This window comes from Berghia stephanieae, chromosome 2, assembly GCF_034508935.2.
Source record: "Berghia stephanieae isolate SIO BIC M18660-M18661 chromosome 2, UCSD_Bste_1.3, whole genome shotgun sequence".
In the NCBI taxonomy this organism is placed as follows: Eukaryota; Metazoa; Mollusca; class Gastropoda; order Nudibranchia; family Aeolidiidae; genus Berghia; species Berghia stephanieae.
In genome coordinates, this window is record NC_088361.1 from 120096250 (window position 1) to 120118397 (window position 22148).

Here is a 22148-nt window from a genome sequence, read left to right on the forward strand (position 1 = left end):
CGCTTGTTTATCTCAAACATCAGACTGAACTCTCGATTTGCTGTTTTCAACCAAGCCAACTTTTAAACCATGATCAAGATCCAAGTCCTTTTTCATGGGTGTGGTGGCCTTTTTATTTCTATGGTGGGCAGGAGGTTACGTGGTGTGTCTTCTATACCCTTATTTCTGTCTTTGACTTGTAATGGGATTGCTAGGTTTTCTCCTGGCCCTTACTGGAGTCCTTAGCTGAGAGAGAGAGAGAGAGAGAGAGAGAGAGAGAGAGAGAGAGAGAGAGAGAGAGAGAGAGAGAGAGAGAGAGAGAGAGAGAGAGAGAGAGAGAGAGAAACATTCAAATGTTTAGTTTTGGGGAGATTATTTTTTCTCCTTGTAAATCAGTTCTCTGTTATGTATTGTTGGTTATGTTTTCTGTTTTGTATGTATTCTGTAAGCATTTGAGTATTCCTCTCAGTGGGATCCTTTGCAGGCGTCTGGTTGAGACTTAGGTGATCTCAAACAATGCTCTTGGAATCTACTCATGTTCTCTATTTGAATCAGTATTTTTTGTCTATTTTCTTGTGTTTCTACCTTTATTTTGAAATTATAGTATTTTTTTCACTATCACATTTTCTTCATTTTTAGTGACTCTGAAATGACCTAAATGTGTCGCACGTGCGGTAATAACAAATTTAAGTCTATTTCCACATCAGACTACATGTAGTAAATTTCAATGGTTTTAGTCTCGGTGGAGTTTATCAATGTCATGCTCAACAATCAATTAATATGCCTATAAACAATCGAATATTATACATAACAGCAATAAAAATCCAGTTGAATATAACAATGCCAATGCTAATCATCTGTATAGAAGTAGCTAATCCAAAAAAAAAAAGACCCCCCCCCCCCCTCCAAAAAAACATATTTTATTGGATTTTAAGAAAACGGTTTGTGAATATAGACGTCTAAATAAGTTCAACAAGTGCAGCATGGATTGCTTTATTTTGTTAACATCAGGGACAGCTAAAAGGCGGGGTGAGATGGGCTTAAGAGAACGCGTTTGGTTGTTACTCCGCGCACACATAGGCCACGGTAGAAAATACGCAGTAAGGACACTAAAATCGCTTATGAGGTTTCTCAATGTATACCTACCTTCCCTGATGATAACTTTTTTCCCCTTTTTTTTTTCTCTTTCTTTCTATTTCAGCTTCCCTAGGGTTAGATCCCATAGAATTAAAATTTGAAAATGCCTCAAGAGTTGATGTCCTGGACGGGGCCACGGATGTTATCTTCAGATGTCATCTTAATCGCAAGCTAATATTTCTGTTTGAAAACCAGGTTAGTTTAGTCCATACGAACCCCGCTACGAAGAAGGAGACCACTCTTGCTACATCAACTACTCTTCTAGAGGGTTCCCCGGAATTTTATGAAAAAGGGGTGAAAGAGGTGGACGAAAATAACCTGATTTTTGAGTTCAAATTCTTAAAAGGTAGGTTTGGTTTTGATATAAAGGAAACCCCTTTTCTTGCTAAATATATATATATATATATATATATATATATATATATATATATATATATAGAGAGAGAGAGAGAGAGAGAGAGAGAGAGAGAGAGAGAGAGAGAGAGAGTGTGTGTGTGTGTGTACTGAACTTGACTGACTGACTGTCTGGCTGTGCTCTTTAACGTCTTAACAATTTGATTTCAGTCTGTATGTTAAGTAGGGAATTTGAATCTTGATTATGCTCATGGATTTTCAAATACATAGATGTCCTTGATAAAAAGAAGAAAATGGATTACATCATCGATTGGTTACTGGACTTGGAATGTGTGTTCTCACATTGGATTACTACCTGTATACTGGTGTAGTGCTCAATCAGACTTTTGTGTTTGTGTCTTAATTCAAGACTGGGGTATCAAGTCTATTGATTTTCGCATTTTCGTGGATTGGATCTATTTTCTCTTCTCACGTTTTATAATCTTTAGATAGTAATATTTTAGTAAAGTGCACTTTCGGTGTTAATTGTTTTAAATTAAAATAATTTTTTTTTTTTTACATATACGTGTATACAGTTAATTATAAACATGTGATTCAATACAATTATATCATATTATGCATATTATGTATGAGCGAGGAGGCCAGAAAATCCATGACTTTAGACTGATACAAGTCCCTATCTTAGATAGTATCTATGCTTGTGAAGTCTACCACCGGACATGTTGGGACTCGCTTTTAATATTCAGATACTGAATAGTGCAAAACCACTATTCAGTTTCAGATACTGAATAGTGCTAGCCTTAAAATTATAAAGAGCTCATTAAAAAAAAAAATTCTTTCATAATTTGGATTTCCTGATAACGGAGAGATATTGGGAGAAATTTAAATTTAAAAAAATAAATCAGCCAGATTTTATTTGGCACAGTATCTACAATACATATATATTATATAAGTGAAAGTAGGCCGTTGCCATACTCATTTTACACCTGGGTGAGAAAAGAGATTTTTCCAAGTAATTAACAATGTATCACCCAGAGCAGAACTTAAACAAGAGTTCTACATGATAGATTCAAAGGCGATTGTCTTTCCACAGGACCACAAAGATGCTCAGATTGGTGAGTGGACATGGCATTATTGGGCTTCTATCCTGGGAACCTGCCTTTAATGAGCAAGAAACATGGCCCCTATTGTTCTCATTGCAGCACTGCACTGCAGCTGACGCACCTTTGACGTTTCTCTAGATTGAGATATACCAAATGTCTGCGAAATTTAATTAAGGAAATTTTATTATTATATTAATTTATTTATTCATATATTTGTTTATTGATTGATTTGTTTCTTATTTATCATTGTGAGTTTTTCTAAATGTATTTACCTGCAGTGAGGAGCGGTGATGATGGATTCTACAAATGTCATTTAAAGCCTAAAGATGGCGCTTCCATCACTTCTGATGAAAAGGAACTTCTTGTTCACAGTGAGACACTCAACAATTTATTTCTTGTGCCGACTTGTCTCCTTCACCTCCTCCTCCTCTCTCATCTTTCTCTTCTTCCCTCCCCTCCATTTCCTCTTCTTCCACCTTCAACTGGTAAATCGGAACAATTTCAGATCTGCATCAAACAATTTTTACCCCTCTCCCCTCCACCCAATGCAGACTTGCCAAAAAAAAAATTCATAAAATAGTAATTGGAGCCCCCCAAAATAGTAATTTAGGACAAAAAATAGTAAGCAGTCCAAAAATAAAGAGAAAGTTGCCTTTCCATGCTCCGAGTTGAATATGCCCGACCACCTGTGCAAAACGCGCAGGTAAAGTCTTAATCACGTAATGTCGTCTCAATATCGTAAAATTACAATAAAATTGTAATGCTTGGCCAGTTTACCAATGATAAATGTCTGTAAGAGCTTTAATAATGATTCAGTGCAAATCAATAAAGCTGCATTCCAGACCCTGTCTCATGTCCACACATTTTTATTTATATGCAACTGTCAATATACCTCTGTCCCGAAAAATAGGCAAAGTGAATCGGAAGACATGAATCACGTTCCACCCACGATAACTCACAACAGTATGCCTTGTTTAAAACAAAGAAAAACCATTGCATCATAACCTGGGCTCTCATTAATTATTTGTTCTCTATGATTGTTAAATGTCTGAAGTATAACAGATTACCTACCGAATGAAAGGGAATGGGTTGAGGTGGACTTGTTTTAAATCAACTGACCCATTTGTTTGTTTAAAGACACAGGATGGTTCCATTCCTTTTCATCGCAATGGGGATAATGTATATTCTTTTTATTATGTGTAATGAAAAAAAAAAGATCTCACAATGTGTTCCGGGGGCCTGAAATTGTACCTACTAATTGGCACGAGAACCTATTAACCAACAAAGACTATAATATAATATAATGTGTGACCCCCCTCCCCCATCTCAAAACGGTATTATTTCAGGATAAACTAAACCTAGAATAGTGAATTTATAACTAAATTGGTAGTAGTAGTAGTACTAGTAGTAGTAGTAGTTAATTAGGTGATGGCTATTGTATATGCATCATATTAAGTTTTGAAGAAAAAGAAAAAAGAAGATACCACTGAGGGAAGTCTCACTTAAGGGGCGATTTGGGTCTAATTATTAGGAAAATCCATAAGCTAAAGCCGTAAAATCTCTCTATGGCGAACCACCATGGTACAATGTTGATAAGAGGGAAGAATATAGAGGTCATTCCTTCATTAGTTTTTGTGGAAGATTGTATTTTTTTTTTTATGCCAGACCCCCAAATTAGGTTGCAAAACGGTTATTAACACAGATAATTTATATTTTTCACCAAAAATGTTGTTTTTTAACCTTTAATGACGATACAAAATGATTAAACCCCCCCCCTCCCCCCCAATATAGGTAATTACATTTTTTTAAGAAAAGACCCAAACCGCCCCTTAAGGTATTATGGATCAGATGAAAATTCAATAAGCAGCATAGACAGGTCAGAATACCACAATATAATGCATTCAATTTCAAATGTCATTTGCCTGAGGATTTCTCTTCGATATTATGAACCAAAATTCTAATGAATTCAACATCAATTCATTTTTTTGTTTTATTTTTTTGGTTCCAGTTCCATTTTTTACATAGCAATTTCAATTACAAATTTGTCATGCTTTCAAATCTTTAGGGCCCATGTCATCCTTGAAGTTGAAGCTTGGAGAATATGATGCTGTTGAGGATTCCCCATCAGACCCTCTCGCAATTGACCATGGAAGCTATAAATTAGCTTGTATTGCTGAAGGTAGCAACCCTGGCACTGAAGACATCCATCTTTTTTTCAATGAAAAAATGATGGAACATGACAAACCTGTAATTGAACAAATTGAAGAAGCAGATGGAAGGTTGTTCAAGTAAGTTATATAATAAATATGTAAAAAACATGACCACTTGTCCCAGTCAATTTTTTCTGAATTTTCTTGAAAGACATAATTGGATCTCATCATATTATATAAAAGACACTCTACCTTGTTCCCCAATTCTGAATTGGGTTACAAATGAACTGTGAAAGTGTACGGAGGAGAGCCACCAAAAAGATTTATGCCATACAGTATTTATCTTATAAGGAAAGGTTAGAATTTTTTGACTTACCAAGTTTGAAATATAGAAGAATTCGTGGGGATTTAATTCAGGTTTTTAGAGTGGTTCATGGTCTGGATAGGATAGACTTTTCTGATTTTTTTTTTCATATTCTAATGTTACTTTTACTAGAGGGGGCAAGTTTAAGATTTTTGTCACTAGATGCAAAACAAACATAAGACAAAACTGGTTCGGTAATCGTATTGTCCAGAAATGGAACAATTTGAAATTTGAAACAAAGAATGCAAAATCTATGGATTATTTCAAGGTGTTTGTAGACAGGGAATTATATGAAGAGAGATTTATTTATGACGAATAATACTTGTTTGCACTGCTGTTGACATGGCTTTCAATCTTGTATATAAATATTATGTATTGTTACCTTATTATGGTTATCTTCTATATGTATGGATGTATGAGTGTGTGTGTGTGTGCTTTCCATGTCACGGTTAAAGATATATGTTTGTCCATCACACATACATGCGTACATTTAAGTTGATATACTATCTTCCCACGTGTTTCATTATTGTAATCTTTCAATCAATAGATTTCTAGCATTACAATTAATATTAAGGGCCTTCAAGGGATTTTATTCTATTTCGCCCTATGCCATGTTATGTTATACATATAGATCTCAACTATTGTTAACAACCTCTTAGAATTATGAAAAATTATTATTTTCTCACCATACTCGCAGTCATGATTATCTTGGGTGCAAAGAGTTGCAACTTAATGACAAGATTTTCATCTTTTCAAATACACAAACTTGCAATTTCTAACTTCTGTCAAGTTTGGGTGAGGTCATATTGCTCCAAGGTTATACCACTCCCCTCCCCCCAACACCTCTACCACCACATCATAATCACTACCACAACTACTACCACCACCACAACCACATCATCATCACTATCATGACTACAACAACCACCGCCACCACAGCATCATCATTACCTTTGCTACTACAACCTCCACTATAACATATCATCACAACCACTACTAAATCAAACGTCCCCCATCATCTCTACCACTACTACTACAACCACCACCACTGCCACATCATCACTACCACAACTACTACAACCACCACCACCACATCATCACTACAACCACCACATCATCATTACAACTACCACATCATCATTATCATCACCATCATCTTCACTACCACCACTACTACAACCACCACCATTATGTTTTGGAGCTTTACTCCATTTGAAATAAAGGGACTTTGGATGGGATGGTATTCGGCATTGTGTTTACTTGTCGTATAGTTCTAATTAGCTATCAATTTAGAATTATAGGATATAAAAACACAATGCCAAATACTTTCCAAATTTTCGTGTTTGGGGAAATTTCTCTGAGTGGTGTCTGGAATTCCCGTGAGCCAAATTTTAAGTTGGCATCTCTGGATGTAAATAAGAACACTCTGTATCACGCCTATCTTTCTGGCACACCAGGCTTTTGTTTCATTCAAGCTCTATCCAAAATGGAGAGCACATGCTTGATGCTATTCTCACTACATTCTGATTATTTATTAAGACGATTTCTTTGTATTATTATGCAGACGAAGGGTTTGCATCCAAATCGTCCATTGTTAATTGTTTATGAGGGGGTTTTCACTTCATCCCACTGTCCACTTCTCCCCACTTTCCCCCCTATACTATAAATAACAAAATATTGGCCATTTTCTATCAAACAGATCAGAACTCTCTGCAGACGTGAATGTTATGGTCAATAACTCTGGTCAGGAGTTTGTTTGCCAAGCACGGGATTCTACAGGACAACCGAAAACTATTAAGCTTAAAATCCAAGTCAATATTTGTGAGTAGGCTCCAACAATACATTTTACATAGGGCCTAATCTTGTCTTAATTATAAAGTGATTTCCTTGAAGACAATCCAATTCATCTTGCTCTCTATAATTTAAATTTTCTTTACTGGTGAAGTGGAATAATGTTACAAATTTTTAAAGAACACAAGTCACAGTGGATATTAAAAGAAATATTTAGAAAATTGTCGCCCTTTATTGTTGTCTTAAAAAATAAATAAAAAAGACTGTGTGTGTCTACACATCACTAGTTCACAAATGGTCTTCCTCCTTATCTCTTTCGGTGCTGAGGCTATATTCCCATTTCCATCACAAAATGGCTGACACCTGATTGAGGCAGCATGAGAATGACAAGCTAAGTCAAAGCGGCATTCAAATTTGGCGCAAAATCTCAATAAAAATATTCCCCCTAGGGCCAATTTAATGTTCTGATGAAAGAAATGATACCATTGTTCAATTTATAGTACTTTTGTAGAAAGTAGGATTGGATTACATTATTATTTTTGGCTTTCCAGATTCCGCTCTGGCGGCACAGTACGGCCAATGGCGCTGAAAGAGTTATGATGTTGGCATTGAAAATTGTTTTGTAGAAAGGACACTTCATTAAATGTTTACAAAAAGTAAATTTAAGTCTATTGATAAGAGTGGATGTACAGTAATAGTAGTAGTAATAGTAAGATATAACATAACTCAGATAGTTTATTTTGTTTGAGTTTGAGATATGGATTGATACAGTTTCCTTCCTTTGGACAAATTGCCAATATCATCACTGTTGCGAATATAATATCTTCCTAAATTAAAAAGATTATGATAAAGTAGAAAATATTGTTCATCGTATTTTTTTCAAATGAGATACCTAGCGAGTATCCTACTTTCAGACTCTATAAAATTAAATCTACCAAATATATTTTGATAAGAGCCAAATTTCATTAACCCTTTTCCCCTTTTGACTTTGGTTTGATTTGTGTAGCCAAAATAGGTCTATGATGCTGCCACGGTTAAGGCTGATTAATTCATTGTGCCTATGTGTGAGTTATGTTGTCTTTACATAAAAAAAAAAAGCAAAACTATTGGCTGCAGGCTTTCACAGAAAATTTGTCTAAATTGCTCGGTCTGCAGGCTTTTTGAGATTTTTTGCTCCCACCTATGTTTGCTACATATACTTAATCATTATTTATCTTAAATCCATTTACTCTGAGTAGGCTTCAGAAATGCATGCTTCTTTTTTATACATTTGTTTTAAATTGTATAATCACTCAGTAAAGTAGGATTTGGAAGAATTATTATTTTCAAGTTTTCCGCCTACTTTATTTACCAGGACGCCATTTTGCTGAAAGGCAACTATTTACCTTTTGTCACGCTGTACAATTCTTATTGTTATTTCCAGATGATCCAATTGTATCCTGCAATGATTCTGAAGCACACCTGGGACAAGCCAACCCTGTCCTTTACTGCACAGTAAACCACACTGGTTTGGAAGTTACTGGATATGGTTATCAACTGGGAGATACACTAGATGTTATCAAAGCTGGTGCTGATCATCCCAAAAACATTCAAGTCACTGTATCGGTGTGTACATTTTTCAATATGAACTGGGCTACGTTGGCTTCCAATTTTTCTTTCGTAGTTTCAGCTTTTGTATGTATATGTTTGGCAATAGTATTTTAATTCTTTGTCTAATCCAACCTATGCCATGATTTCATAGTTATATTTTGGCTTATTATATGTCTTTTTTTTTTTTTCTATTTTAGTAAAACTGGCATACCTTTTGGTACAAAAATTCTGAGGGTGGCTGGATCCTTAATTTGGATTTGATGACTTACATTCAAAGTCTTACAAACTTAATTTTCCTTTACCTTTTCATGCATTGTTTTCAAAACATAGTTCATAGTTCAGCTCTTAACTGATTTTGTTATCTTGGGTAAGTAAGTAAGTCCAGACTTGAGCTGTAACCCCCCCCCCCCCCCCCCCCCCCCCCCAAAAAAAAAAAAAAAAAAAAAAAATTGACCTTTTCTATTTAGCGCAATATCCACTAAATGTGCTCAAAGCACTTTACATGGGCATGGGGTTACTAGCCAACAGCAACACTTAACATGTAGGATGAGACTTGTTGCCTGTTAGACGATTTTACAATTTTATTCTTTTCGGACAGAGATAACGCTGTTAATGGCCACGGGCTCGATTTTACACCTGAGTACAGCGAGAGAATGTGATTAAAGAGCCTTTTCCAACGGCTCAACTACTGTATGGGACTCGAAGCCAGGACCTTCCGATCTGAAGATGAGTGTCATACCAGTAGACCACAGAGCCGCACCAAACAGCTTCTTTATGGTCTTGTGGAATGACACTTGCCCTTTGGACCTGTCAGTCCCTGGTTCGAGTCATTCTGTGGGTAGCACAAAGTTGAGTCCTTGGAGAGTGGTCTTTACTCACATTCTTGCTCCATACTCTGGTTTAAAATGAGCAATTGGTGAACCATGTATTTTGGATTAATACCAATATTTTCCCTTGAAATTTGTATTTTTAAAAAGAACCCGATCTACAGATGCTTTATTTGTTGCCTGTTTCAGATCAACGTATGTTTTAATTTAGTTTTGCCCAAACAAACAAAAGCAGTAAACGTACTCCTCCCATCTTGTTTTATTTCTAAAGGCTTTTATCTCTGGATTATTTTCCCTTTTTTTTTGAAAAGTACACATTGATTCTCGTCATTTGTTAACATTGCTTCCATCTGTATTTTCCAGAATGTTTCTCCAGATGTAGCAGTGGTTGCACTGGATTTGCACAAGGCCGAGCAGGAGTATTTTAATAAAAATTATTACATTGTGGTTTACATGGCAGGCGGTCACAAAAGTAAAGAAAGTGTACGATTGCATATGAAGGAAGGTAGGCAAAATTTTAATACATCTGTCTCCAGCTTCCTCTCCTTCTTCTTCCCCTCCACTTCCTCCTCCTCCTCTTCTTTTTCTATAAAATAATTTTTTAATAAGTTCTGATTCATTTTCTAATTCATTTTGTTGGAGATATCCCAGCTTAAACTGAAACTGATCTACACACAATCCCAAGGTGTTCCCTCAGTGCATAACCAAGCTTTTTCTCTTCCAAAAATCAAGGTTTTGTCAGAAGTACAATGCCACTGGTCGCCAGTAATCAGACCTTACAGAGGTCGCTCATTAACACATGGCTTTTTATATTTATACTACCAATTATTTGATATAAAGATATAACTTTTAATCATATATCTATGTATCTCATTCTCGTGTAATATTTATATTGTATTGCTTTAAGATTCATCGTACTGACATATTACAGACTTTTAATTTGCTTTGCTTGTCACTTAAAATATAAAAGCTTCGTGTTGTTTTTCTTCAGCTCCAGTTACGAAAAGTGGGAATGGTAACCTAATTACTCAATTTTTGCAATATCTTTACCCTGCTAACTCGCTAATCTTTTGTCTGTGTTGTTGGGCTAAATTTTTGTTAACACATTTAATAAGCGTGACAGGTCTAACAAAGTTGGAATATAAGTATATAATATTGTTAACACCCCCCTCCCCTCCTATTAAAATTACCCCATATAGCAATAAATATAGAGAGGTTGTTTTCGTCTTCTATAACATGAATAGTTACATCTATAAAATGTTTTGATTGTTACAGTGTAGGTGTATATTGTTTGCAGCAATTTTTAAATATCAAATTAAAAAGATAGAAAGAAAAAAATAAAGAGAATGTCATTGACATCTCCTGCCACACTTTTTTCCAAGAGCGGCTTATGGGTGGGGTCTTTTGACCTTCCATTGAGGACAGGAGATCACTTGTTGTATCTTCCATTCCTCTATGTCTGTTTTTCAACTTTCTTTATGTCTTTGTCTTGAAATGAGACTAATTTGTTTTGTCCAGGCCTTAGCCGGAGTCTTTGGCTGAAAGGTAAAGTCAGGTGTTTAGTGTTAGTTTTGAGAGCTTTTTTTTTTTCTTTCTTTTATTCCTCTTGGTGAGATCCTGTGAGATCTTCTTTTTACTGGTGCTGAAATGACCTAAAAGTGTCAAAGGCGTCATAAAACATTTAAAATCAAAAACAAAACAGACAAGATTGGCTTATTCTTTCATTATACTATATGAAATTTACCTTTATTGTCTCTATAAAATTTTAAGAAGTAATTCTAGCGCTACGCTTTTTCTCCACATATTTTCCAATATTTTCTTCATGATATACCTTAACTTGTCTTTGATATATTTAGTTTATGTCAGATTAGTCCGCTAGTTAGCTTCTTGTAATAATGTTATCTTTTAAAAAATCCAAGAGAATTTAATTATCTGAAGTGATACCTACAGTTATATCATTATCATACAAAATGTTATTAACGACTTGACCAAGTAAAGAAAATCAATTTGAGATTTGTTGTCCAGTTTTTCTTTGCTTCTTTGGAAATAATATTGCCCCTATCTCTCTCTCTCTCTCTCCCCCTCCCTCCTCCCTCCCTCACCGACTGAAGCTGGATTTGACTTATTGGGTTTTTTCTCTTCCTTGATTTTACTCACGGATATCAAGTCAAACTATGTGACATTTTTTCTCTCTCCAAAATGTGTTTATATATAATCTAATGCACTTTCTATCAGAGAAGGGCCATTTTTATTGTCTTTATTATTTCAAATTCTGTTTCTGATTTAAGCCATCCTATTATTTGCTGACAACATTAAAACAAGTACTGGCACAATGTAAAAATCTTCACATCTTGGTGGATTTGGATAAAGTGAATATATCGAAGCAAGGCTGTCAGATTTTCACAAAGATATCTACAGTTAAACACATCCAACAACCTACGAAGTGTTGTAATTTTAACTAAGAAAGATTTTGTTGTTCTCCTCGCTGCCGGAGGTCCGCTTATCATTGTATTTCTGCGATTTGGATTTTCCAGGCTGTTTTCGCTATTCTGGTATTCTGATAAACTGGCTCTTCATCTTTTGATGATTCCTGCCATTGTGCACATAATGCCTTTAAAAACCTTTTTCTATTTTTGTTGACTTTAAGTAGTCTACTGACCAAAGAAGACTTATTAAGTGAAATATGTTTGAATATAGGCAGATATGTCATATCTTTAAATACTCTGCAAATCTCTTCCCTTTTCCTGATTTTCAGGAAGTTTTCCTCCCTTTTGAAATTTCCCAATGGCAGCTATGAATTACAGAAGGCTTTCCTGAATATATAACTGTAATTCGCTTTTTTATAACATTCCAAATTATCTCCTCTGCAAACTGTTAACGCATCCATAATCCTTCTAGGATTGTTGTAAGTAAAAAGGCAAGAGATCATATCACACCGATGTTTGTCACTTCAATGGCTTACCGTTGTATTAAGAATTAAATACAAAATTGCTACTCCTCCTTGCTTTAACCTTTATGAACAAAACTGCTCCTTGATATTTATGCAACCTTATAATATATATAACATTATACTCTCCTTCTAGAACTAAAAATCAAGTGATCACCTCCTAACTGTTCTAAAACAAAAAAAAAAGGCTCCAAAAAGTTTTCTGATAGATCATTTTCTCATGTTGCCACATTCGGTTTGGAATTGCATCCTTTCTGTAAGAAAATGTAATACTGTAACTTCCTTTTGACCAAACTGTGGAACCTATTTCCTCAGAATATATTTGTTAGCCTGAAACAGGTTCTCTACATATCATTTATTGAGCGTAGTATGAATATCTTAGGTCATTTTTATCAGTTGTTGTTGTCATTATTATTATTATTATTATTATTATTATTATTATTATTATTACTATTATTACTATTATTATTATATTATTATTACATCTTAAATTATTATATATTATTATTACTACTATTATTACTATTTATTCGAACGAAATCGTGTAATGATATATATATATATATATATATATATATATAATAATCTGGGTGGGGATCCTGACCTCCCATAGTGGGCAGGGAGGTACATGCTGTGTCTTCTATCCCCCCATACCCGTTTCCCAATTGTTTCCTGTCATTGTCCTGGAATGAGATTACTTAGTTTTGTCCTGATCCTTGCTGGAGCTCCTTGGCTGGGAGGGAAACAGTCGAATGTATAGTTATAGTTTTGGGAGATGGTATTTTTTTCCTTGTAAATCATCTCTCTGTTATGCATTGTATTATGTTGAGTTTACATATTATATGAAATGATTGGTAAACATTTGAGTGTATTCCTCTTAGATGGGACCTGTGCTTGTGTCTGGATGAGACTTTTAGGTGATCTCAAACTAAGTGCATTGGTGGTCTGCTCTTGGAATCTACATCTGATCCCTATTTGTTCCCAGTTCCCCTATGTCTTACTTTTTCTTGGGTGCTTTTATTGTAATTCTATAACTTTTTACTATCCCATTTTCTTCCTTTTTACTGGCGCTGATATAACCTAAATGTGTTGCAAGCGCCGTAAAACCCTTAAAAACAAACATATATATATATATATATATATATATATATATATATATATATATATATATATATATATATATATATATATATATAGAGAGAGAGAGAGAGAGAGAGAGAGAGAGAGACTGACTGTCTGACTGACTGACTGACTGACTGACTGACTGACTGACTGTGTTCAATTCATAACCAAGAAACTTGATTTTGTCCTTTTTGCCGCCACTTATATTTTTAGTTAAGCATTATCCTCTATGGTCTAATTTATAATTACCGAGTATTCCAGTAATGTTGTCACCCAAAGGATGGATATTTGAACCAGACATTCTGTAACTTTACAGGACATGTTAAAAGTAGAATTTAGTTGTGGATTCGACTCATCATAGATGATACTTTCTAAAAAAGTGCTATACTTCTGCCCTCTGCTCTATTGTTTTCGTATGCCCAACTCATTCCCCCCCACCCCGCTTTTTAAGCTCGTATTATTCACAGGGTCTGCTTCAACTCAAGGCTTGCTAGTTTAGAATTTAAATAATTATAGAAATAATAATGAAATAATAAATATAATATAATAAATAATAATAATAATAATAATAATAAAATAAATAATAATAATATAATAATAATAATAATAATAATAATAATAATAATAATTATAATAATAATAAAAAATAAATTTAAAAAAAAGATTGAAAAATTAGGTGATTTTGATGGAGTGGATCATGTGGGAAGATGGAATTTCAGAAATGCATAAATGTGGTGTTGGTATTAATGGAAACAAAAGTCTTTCAATGAGAGTTGAAGACACATTAATCATGAAATCTGGTTACATATAAACAAATCTGTGCCCACCATTTTTATTATTTTTTTTTTTGGTTCTTTTTTGTCAGTCTTTGTTTTGCTAAAATACATCTGTAATTCTCTATCTAATGATGCAATTGCAGCTATTTCCAGATGTTATTTATATACTTTATATAAACCAATCGATTTTGTCAAATATTGATGTAGGTATCCATTTGAGGAAAAAAGAAAAGAAAATCGCGATTTTATCTGTTGGACTTTTTTAATGTATTCAACATGTTAATTATGATTTTGCGAGCACCACTTTATCTTTAATAAGGAGGGAAGTAAATCCCGTTGTTCATACAATATTAATATCCAGTGCTCATGGTTTTCTGCTGATCCGCGCGATCTTTGAAACAGGGGAGAACTTTCCCCCTTTGCAGTGTGTTCTGCAATTTTCGCAATATCACACTTTTCTGCTAATTTTTGCGAAAGTATCATCCACTTTTCATTTCAGCGAATCTTTCCATAAAGGATTGGTGGCAACATCTGAATTGTGTGACTAACAATGCTAATTTATCATCTCTATTGCTGTATAAATGGGGATTAATCCAGTTAAAATTGGGACCTAAAGGAAAACGTTAAAAAGTTTCCTCTTTTTCATCTGTCACCATCAGCACTGATTATATGACACGAATGATTGATTTATCTACCCTTTTCTCTCAAGAAAACTAACAATTATCATAATTTGGGAATTTTAAAATTCATTTTATGCAGTATGATTCTAATAATTTCTATGCTAACAAATGATACGAATGGGATGTGGATAAATAAAACCAATATTTAACAAAAAATTTTGAATAACTTTCTAGTATCCAAAGGAATCACATGGTCTTCAGGGTGTTGAATTACAACACCAGGAGAAACTTATTGTTGGTCCAACCAATGAAATTCTTATTTTTACGAACTTCACAGAATGCATATTATATTAGAAGCACTAGATTTTCCAAAAAGATTTCTTATATTAAGTTAAGCAGATAATTTCGAGTTTTGATCAAAGACATTAATTATTAATTGTCTGCATTGCTCATGATGCTTCTCTTTGTCATTTTGTAATTTTTATTTTTATTTTAAAACAAAAGGAAAAGGTATCAAGTTTTTATTATTGCCTTCTATTATTTAATCCCCCAAACAATCTCTCTAATCAATAATGATTTATAACACGTTTTTTAACAGAATTTTTGTTTTCCTGTCAAAGGAAATGATTTTGCTACATTTATTGCTGTGAAAAATAAGAATGCTATTATATTACTACACATATCTACTAATTATGATTCAATTAACCCTTTTTTTTTTTGAGTTCCACTGTACTCTGACATCAAATCTTACAGTTTCACAGAGAGAACAGAAACAGTGGTGTGATTCTGGCTTCATCGCTGTTGTTACTTCTCAGTTGATGAAAATGGGAAAATTAATGTATTAAAGGGTTAATTATGCTTTGTTATTTTTATTCCTATATTTACCATCCGGCTTTACTTTTATGCATAACCAATTAAGTATAAGCTAATTCATTGATTGGAAAACCAATGAAGATAAGACCGTAGATAAGACAAGATGACAGGATGTGACACATGTGTATTCTCTTTCCCAGAATGGATGATAATGATTATTTTATTCAACTCTTTTTTCAGGTGGGAATCACTTAGACATTAATGATGGTGGACACGGAGAGAGAATCTCACCAGTAATCCTTCTCTACGTTTTGATGTTTGTAGCTGCCTTTTGGTCTTCTCATTGAGGTTGGACAAGCAGCATTAGGATCAATATAGGATATATGATGGCAAAATCCAACTCTTCTTCTTGATTGTTGGCAAACGGTTAGAAGAGCGATTGCCGTCAGTAATGATTATTGCAGGAGTTCTGTTTTTTGGGGTTTTTTTCCTGACAATTTAAAAAAAAAAAAAAGAAAGAAGGGGAAAATGGACAATGCTTTCCATGAATTTTGGATTTAGTTTTGAACAATCATTCCATTTTAAATATCATATAGCCATCGCTAGAACGTGAAAATTACAGGGGTTACATTTATTGATAAATTTTAGATTTTTCATTTTTGCATATTTCAAAGATCAACATCACAATTCCATTCTGAACGAAATGTCAATATTTATGTATGCTTATGTCTACTTGTATGGTTGTAATATTTTATGAAAAGGAACGAAGCTTTTATCCGCCTGCATAATTCTTTCGCATTGCCCATATGGACAGAGAGTGCCAAAAGACGGGTGTAATTCATTCGGTATAGTTTTGTCAAGTGGCTTTGTGAGTTTGCTCAATTTGATATCACCACTTGAATAGGTTTGTTTGGATAATTTTTGAAAAAATTGAAGAGTGTTCAGTACATTTCATGTCAATTCTACGTTTTTGTGTTCAGAGTTGTGGGTGACAGAAATTATGTGCTGAGTGAATGGATTTGTAACACCAATCCTTTTTATTCTGTGTTTTTGTCAACTTGTAATATAGAAACATTTGGTTGTGCAAGCATTTGTGTGAGTAGAGCATTACATGGCAATCAGAGGAAGTGTGGGTTTTTTTTTTTTTTTTTTTTTTGTATGTGTACTCATTGCTAATTTTGTTTATTGTTTTAAAAATAATATCTGGTATGGTTGGAGGATTCATGGCCCGAACGTTGCTTAGTTTTCTTGCTCTTTGGTGAAGAGTTCAGCGTACGCGGTGTGAAATTCATTCATCTGTTTTTGAGTAGTTTGTGACATATGATTGAAATATAATACCAACATAATATTACGATTTTTATCATTTGAATATATGTACATTTTACTATGCTTGTTATTGCTATGAATTTTCAAAATCAAATTTGCACATTCTTATTACGCAGTAAATCCTATAATATTGTGCTTGAATATTGTGGCTGGTTGATGATATTTAAAGTTTTAATCAGCGTTCATTATTTTTTTAGGACACAATATTGATTGATTTTTAGTTTGATTTTGTTGCTGCAGAAAAAGACATGCAGCCACTGTCCAATTAAAATTTATGTTATTTTGATATTGGCATTTTTAACAACTTTTCCTATCATGAATTTAAAAAAAATAAATTGAGACATTTTTGAATTTTCCAGCCATTTTCTTGTACTTATTGATTCATATTGTTAACTTGGTCATTGTTTTTGAAATACGATCAAATAAATGCATTATGAGGTCCTGAATATTGTGTAATGTTTTGATTTGAAATAGTTTTGTTTTTCCTTTTTATGCCAATAGGAAGAACAGACCTGAATTTTTAATTAATATTTTTACCAGACAAAAGTTTCCCAAAACCTTGTGATGACACAAATAGACAAGGCGATCGAATATATACCAAAAAAAAAAAAAAAAAAAGAAAAAGAAAATCATTGACCACAACTAAACCAGAGGGATATGACGAAAATGTTATCGATTCAATTTTATTAAGTGCTTCTTTCTATACTATCTATGTTCGTCAAGGAAATTCCACTCTCTTTTAAATTGTCTTGGTTTACATTGCTTTTTAAACTTAAAGATAAACCATCCTAACTACAAATAAACCTGTTTTATTTATTATTTTTTTACTGAAGCAGGATTTTCGCTGTACAAATATATACGTTGTTCTGACAAATCCATTTTATATCACAATTAAGATGTTTACTTGAAAAGTTTAGAAAACATAGATCACGAAAACAATGAAACAAACAAAACAAAATCAGACAAAAACAGAAAAAAACATAATTGTTGGATTGGCATTTAAACGTAAGTCCAAATGTGTGCATGTCAACAGTGTACTTGTTCTGTTCCTAACTAATTTTTTGAAAGTCATTACCGACCTTGGAAAAGTAGAAAACAATTTATCGAATATGAAATTTGAATGGCCATGATAATATTTTTATGGAGATGGTCTTTTCAAGAATGGAAACTAACAGTCTTCCAAATGATGAAAAATTCAATTGTGTATAGTGAACGTAATGTCCTGTTTTATTGACGCCTCATTTTTGTATTACTCAATAAATCTCAGCAATGTGCGAGGGGATCCCTAAGTTCACATTTATTTTTCACGACTGACTGTAGTGAAAGTTTAATGATGTATCTTTTTGTTTAATATTTAGGATAAGCAAATTAACATTGTATTCTTTGTTTTGATGTTTCTTTAATCTTTAATAAAAATATTTTTTCATATCAATGTTTTGTTTTCGGAGTCCCTTTTCAAATTTTTTCTACTACAGGGCATTGGGTAGGGTCTTTTGACCTCACACTTTGGGCAGGAAGTCGCTTGCTGTTTCTTCTTTCCCCCTTTATATGTTTTCTGAGTTACTCTGTCTTTGTCTTGGAGTGGAACTTGGTTTTTTTCTGGCTCTTGGCTGAGAGGGAAACAGTCAAATGTATGTTTTTTGGGAGATTTTTTTTTCCCCTTGTAAATCACCTCCCTGTTATGTATTGTTTTGAATATATTTATGGTTTGTAAACATTTTAAGTGTATTACTCTTGGTGGGATCCTGTGCTGGTGTCTGGATGAGACTTTTAGGTGATCTCAAACTAAGTACATTGATGGTATGGTCTTGGAATCTACACCTGTTTCCCATTTGAACCAATTCCCCCTTTTCTTACTTTTTCCTGGGTGTTTCATTTGTGATTTTAGAATTTTTTTTTGATTCATTTTCATTCTTCCTTTTACTGGGTCTGATATAAATTAAATGTGTCGCCATAAAAACCCTTAAAAACAAAACGAACTTTGGACGCGGATAGATTTATTCATAATTCATTGGCCCACTGTCACTGTCTTGCCATCTTTTCCATCCCTCAAAATCTCCCATGGTGGGCTGGAGACCACTTGCTGTGTCTTCTATCACTCGCATCTTGTTTTCCCTTTCCATATTGCCACCTGTCTTTTGCTCTGGATTGAGATTGCTTGGGTTTTTCCTGGTCCTGGATGGGATCCTTAGCTGGAAGGGAGACAGTGTTTAATACCTCAAATATTTGGACAGCTATTGTACATCTCATTTTTCGTGTTGAGTGTGGCTTCATGAGGGTGTTTGATTATAGTATATTTCTCTTCCAGGCATAAGCTACATTGTTTTGATGATGGTGTGTATCCTGTTGCTTTAGATATAATTTTCCATGAAATGTTGTGGTCTGTTGTCTTTTAATTTCCAAATATGTTCGCCGAGTTTTGTGGATGTTTTTTGTTAGTGTTTCTAAGTGTTGGGGTGTGGAGTTTGTATCTTGTTTTGAAATTATTTTCCGTTAGTCCTATATATTTTTCTTGCTTGTTTGTTTTAGTTTCGGTGACTGTGGCTTGGTACATTAAATTTGATTCTAAACATTGTTTAGCGGGCAATGTTCCTTATTTCTGCACTTGCATTTTCTGGTGGGTGGGTTTTGCTCTTGTTGGTGGTTTAATAATATTTTTTTGTTGTGGCTTGAACTTATTTGTTCTATGTTGCGCATACACAAGTAGCTTATTTTTATGGTATTCCTGTTGATAATTTTATGTAGCTTGTGTTTTTTTGGAAAGTGTGTATCAATTAACTTCACCGGAAAAAAACTCAGGTCTGGAGCAAAAAATCCCGGGCTACGGGCAACTTCCATCAAATTCCGGTGAGGTCATATTGTCCCAAGAACCCCAACCACCTTTACCACCACACCATCACTGCCACTACTACTACTACTACTACTACGACGACGACCACCACCAGATCATCACGACCACTACTATTACAACCACCAATACTACTACAACCGCATCATCACATTATCTTCACTACAACTACAACCACTATCGCTATCACATCATCATCACCACCACCACCACTACTCCAACAATCACCACCACTACTACTACAACCGCATCATCACAATATCATCACTACAAATGCTATTACAGCTTCAACCACCACATCATCATCACCACTACAACTACAACAATCACCTTACACCATTACCATCACTACAAGGACTACTACAGTCCCTCCCACCACATTATCATCGCTACTACTACAACCACCATCACCTCATCATAATCATTACCACTATATCAACCCCCCCCCAACCACCACCGCATCATCAATACCACTACAACTACCAATCACAACCTCAACATCATCACTACTACTACTACTACTACTACAACCACCACCACCACCACAGCATCATCACTACCACTTCGACTACAACCTCTATCACCACATCATCATCGCTACCACAACTACATCATCACCACTACCATGACTCCGTACTACAACCAGCACATCAGCATCATTAACACCACTACTACAAATCTCTTCACTACTACAACTAATACCACATCATCATCATCAGCCACAACTATTATTACCACAACCACTACATATGATCACTACCACTACTTAAGCAACACCACTATCACATCATCATCGCAACCACCAAGCGCTACAGTCACCATAATAATAATAATAATAAATAATAATAATAATAACAATAAAATAATAATAATAATAATAATAATAATAATAATAATAATAATAATAATAATAATAATAATAATATCTTCACAAAATGGAAAATTTTCATGGAAAAAAATACATGAAAACATGTCCATACTCCACAGCGAGGTATCGCTTATAAGTATAAGGGAAGTAAGGCAGGAAATAATACTTGAAAAACAGAGTATGTATTAGTTATCTACCTCTAATAAATGGCTACGTTATCTGTAAAATCAATATGTATGAAGTTCTGAAAATTGAAAAATAATTAAAGGAAAGTGGTGTAGTATTCACAGCGTTTAGAAAGAGAGAATTGATTATTGTAGTTTATGATATTGAAATTGACCGGGACGACCAGTGAGAAACATCAGAAAATAGCAAAATTAATAAATGAGAGAGAGAGAGAGAGAGAGAGAGAGAGAGAGAGAGAGAGAGAGAGAGAGAGAGAGAGAGAGAGAGAGAGAGAGAGATTGCTTTTATTTTTAAAGAGTTTTACGGCGCTTGTGACACATTTAGGTCATATAAGCGCCAGTAAAAAGGAAGAAAATAGGATTGTGAAAAAATTCTAGAAATACAATTAAAGCACCCAAGAAAAAATAAGACAAGCGGAGGGAGGTTAAAAAAAGGAAGAGAAGTTAATTCCAAGAGCACATTATTAGTTTAGGTACCGACTTAGTTTGAGATCAGCTAAAAGTCTTATCTAGACACAAGCGCATGCCTCTTCTAAGATATATAAACTTAAATGTTTACAAATCACGATATTAAAATAATTATATACAAGAAATATGATCTCTCACAACTATAACTATACATCTGTTTCCCTTCCAAGGACCGCGGTCAGAGCCAGGACAAAACCAAGTAACCTCACTCAAAGACAAGGACGGAGAGCAACTCGGAAAATAGATAAAGGGGGATAGAAGACACAGCAAGTGACCTCCTGCCAATCTTAGTCTTAGGAAGCTACAGATTTGAAAATAAATATGAAAATCAGAAAGGAAAGGAAAGAAAAAAAAAAACAAAAACCAAACAAATCGCATCCATCAGTTCTTGAGAACATGACAACACCTTTATTTACATGGCATGTTATGATGAATATGAAGACAGGAAGAAATCCGCCTACTAAACAGCTTGGAAAGACTAACCATGGATATGATGACTACCAATGGAAAAATCACAAGAGGGGAAAGAAGAAGAAAAAAACAACTCAATAATATTGCTATGATAAACTATATTATTATCATCTACAACATCACCAAACTCAACAAACCTCTACATATTCAATCAAGGGTGGGGAAGTTGGTGTTGGCGTGCGCGCGCGCGCTGTGTGTGTGTGTGTGTGTGCGTGTGTGTTTGTGTGAGTGTGTGTGTGTATGAAATGCAGAAAAAAAAGCTGTAAAAATAATTGACTGTAATAATAAAAGAGGGGACCGAAAGCTATTGTTCAATAATTTTGACAAAGCACAGCAGACTGCAATTTAAAAATAAAATAGAAAAAAAAAAAATAAAAAATTTAAAAAATAAAAAACAAAAACAAAAAAA

At 34.1% G+C, this 22148-nt stretch overlaps 2 protein-coding genes across 3 annotated transcripts in view; one reads left to right on the top strand and one right to left on the bottom strand.

Moving 5' to 3' along the window:
* The window catches only part of LOC144966442 (uncharacterized), a 17184-nt gene extending 15936 nt beyond the window's left edge, over nucleotides 1–1248 (bottom strand). Inside the window, exon 1 of the mRNA XM_078902964.1 lies at nucleotides 1126–1248. Within this exon, the coding sequence (XP_078759090.1) occupies nucleotides 1126–1202 (77 nt within the window). The 5' untranslated portion in view covers nucleotides 1203–1248. The remainder of the gene's footprint in view (nucleotides 1–1125) is intronic.
* Nucleotides 1–18331, top strand: part of LOC144966441 (uncharacterized) — a 24451-nt gene extending 6120 nt beyond the window's left edge. Inside the window, exons 2-9 of one of the 2 annotated variants that reach the window (XM_078902961.1) lie at nucleotides 1181–1462; nucleotides 2852–2944; nucleotides 4639–4861; nucleotides 6787–6908; nucleotides 8302–8483; nucleotides 9659–9800; nucleotides 10287–10310; nucleotides 15814–18331. In XM_078902961.1, coding sequence (XP_078759087.1) covers nucleotides 1181–1462; nucleotides 2852–2944; nucleotides 4639–4861; nucleotides 6787–6908; nucleotides 8302–8483; nucleotides 9659–9800; nucleotides 10287–10310; nucleotides 15814–15920 — 1175 coding nt within the window. In that variant the 3' untranslated portion in view covers nucleotides 15921–18331. The remainder of the gene's footprint in view (nucleotides 1–1180; nucleotides 1463–2851; nucleotides 2945–4638; nucleotides 4862–6786; nucleotides 6909–8301; nucleotides 8484–9658; nucleotides 9801–10286; nucleotides 10311–15813) is intronic. The other variant, XM_078902962.1, reaches the window with a different exon arrangement.
* The last annotated feature ends 3817 nt before the right edge of the window (nucleotides 18332–22148 follow it).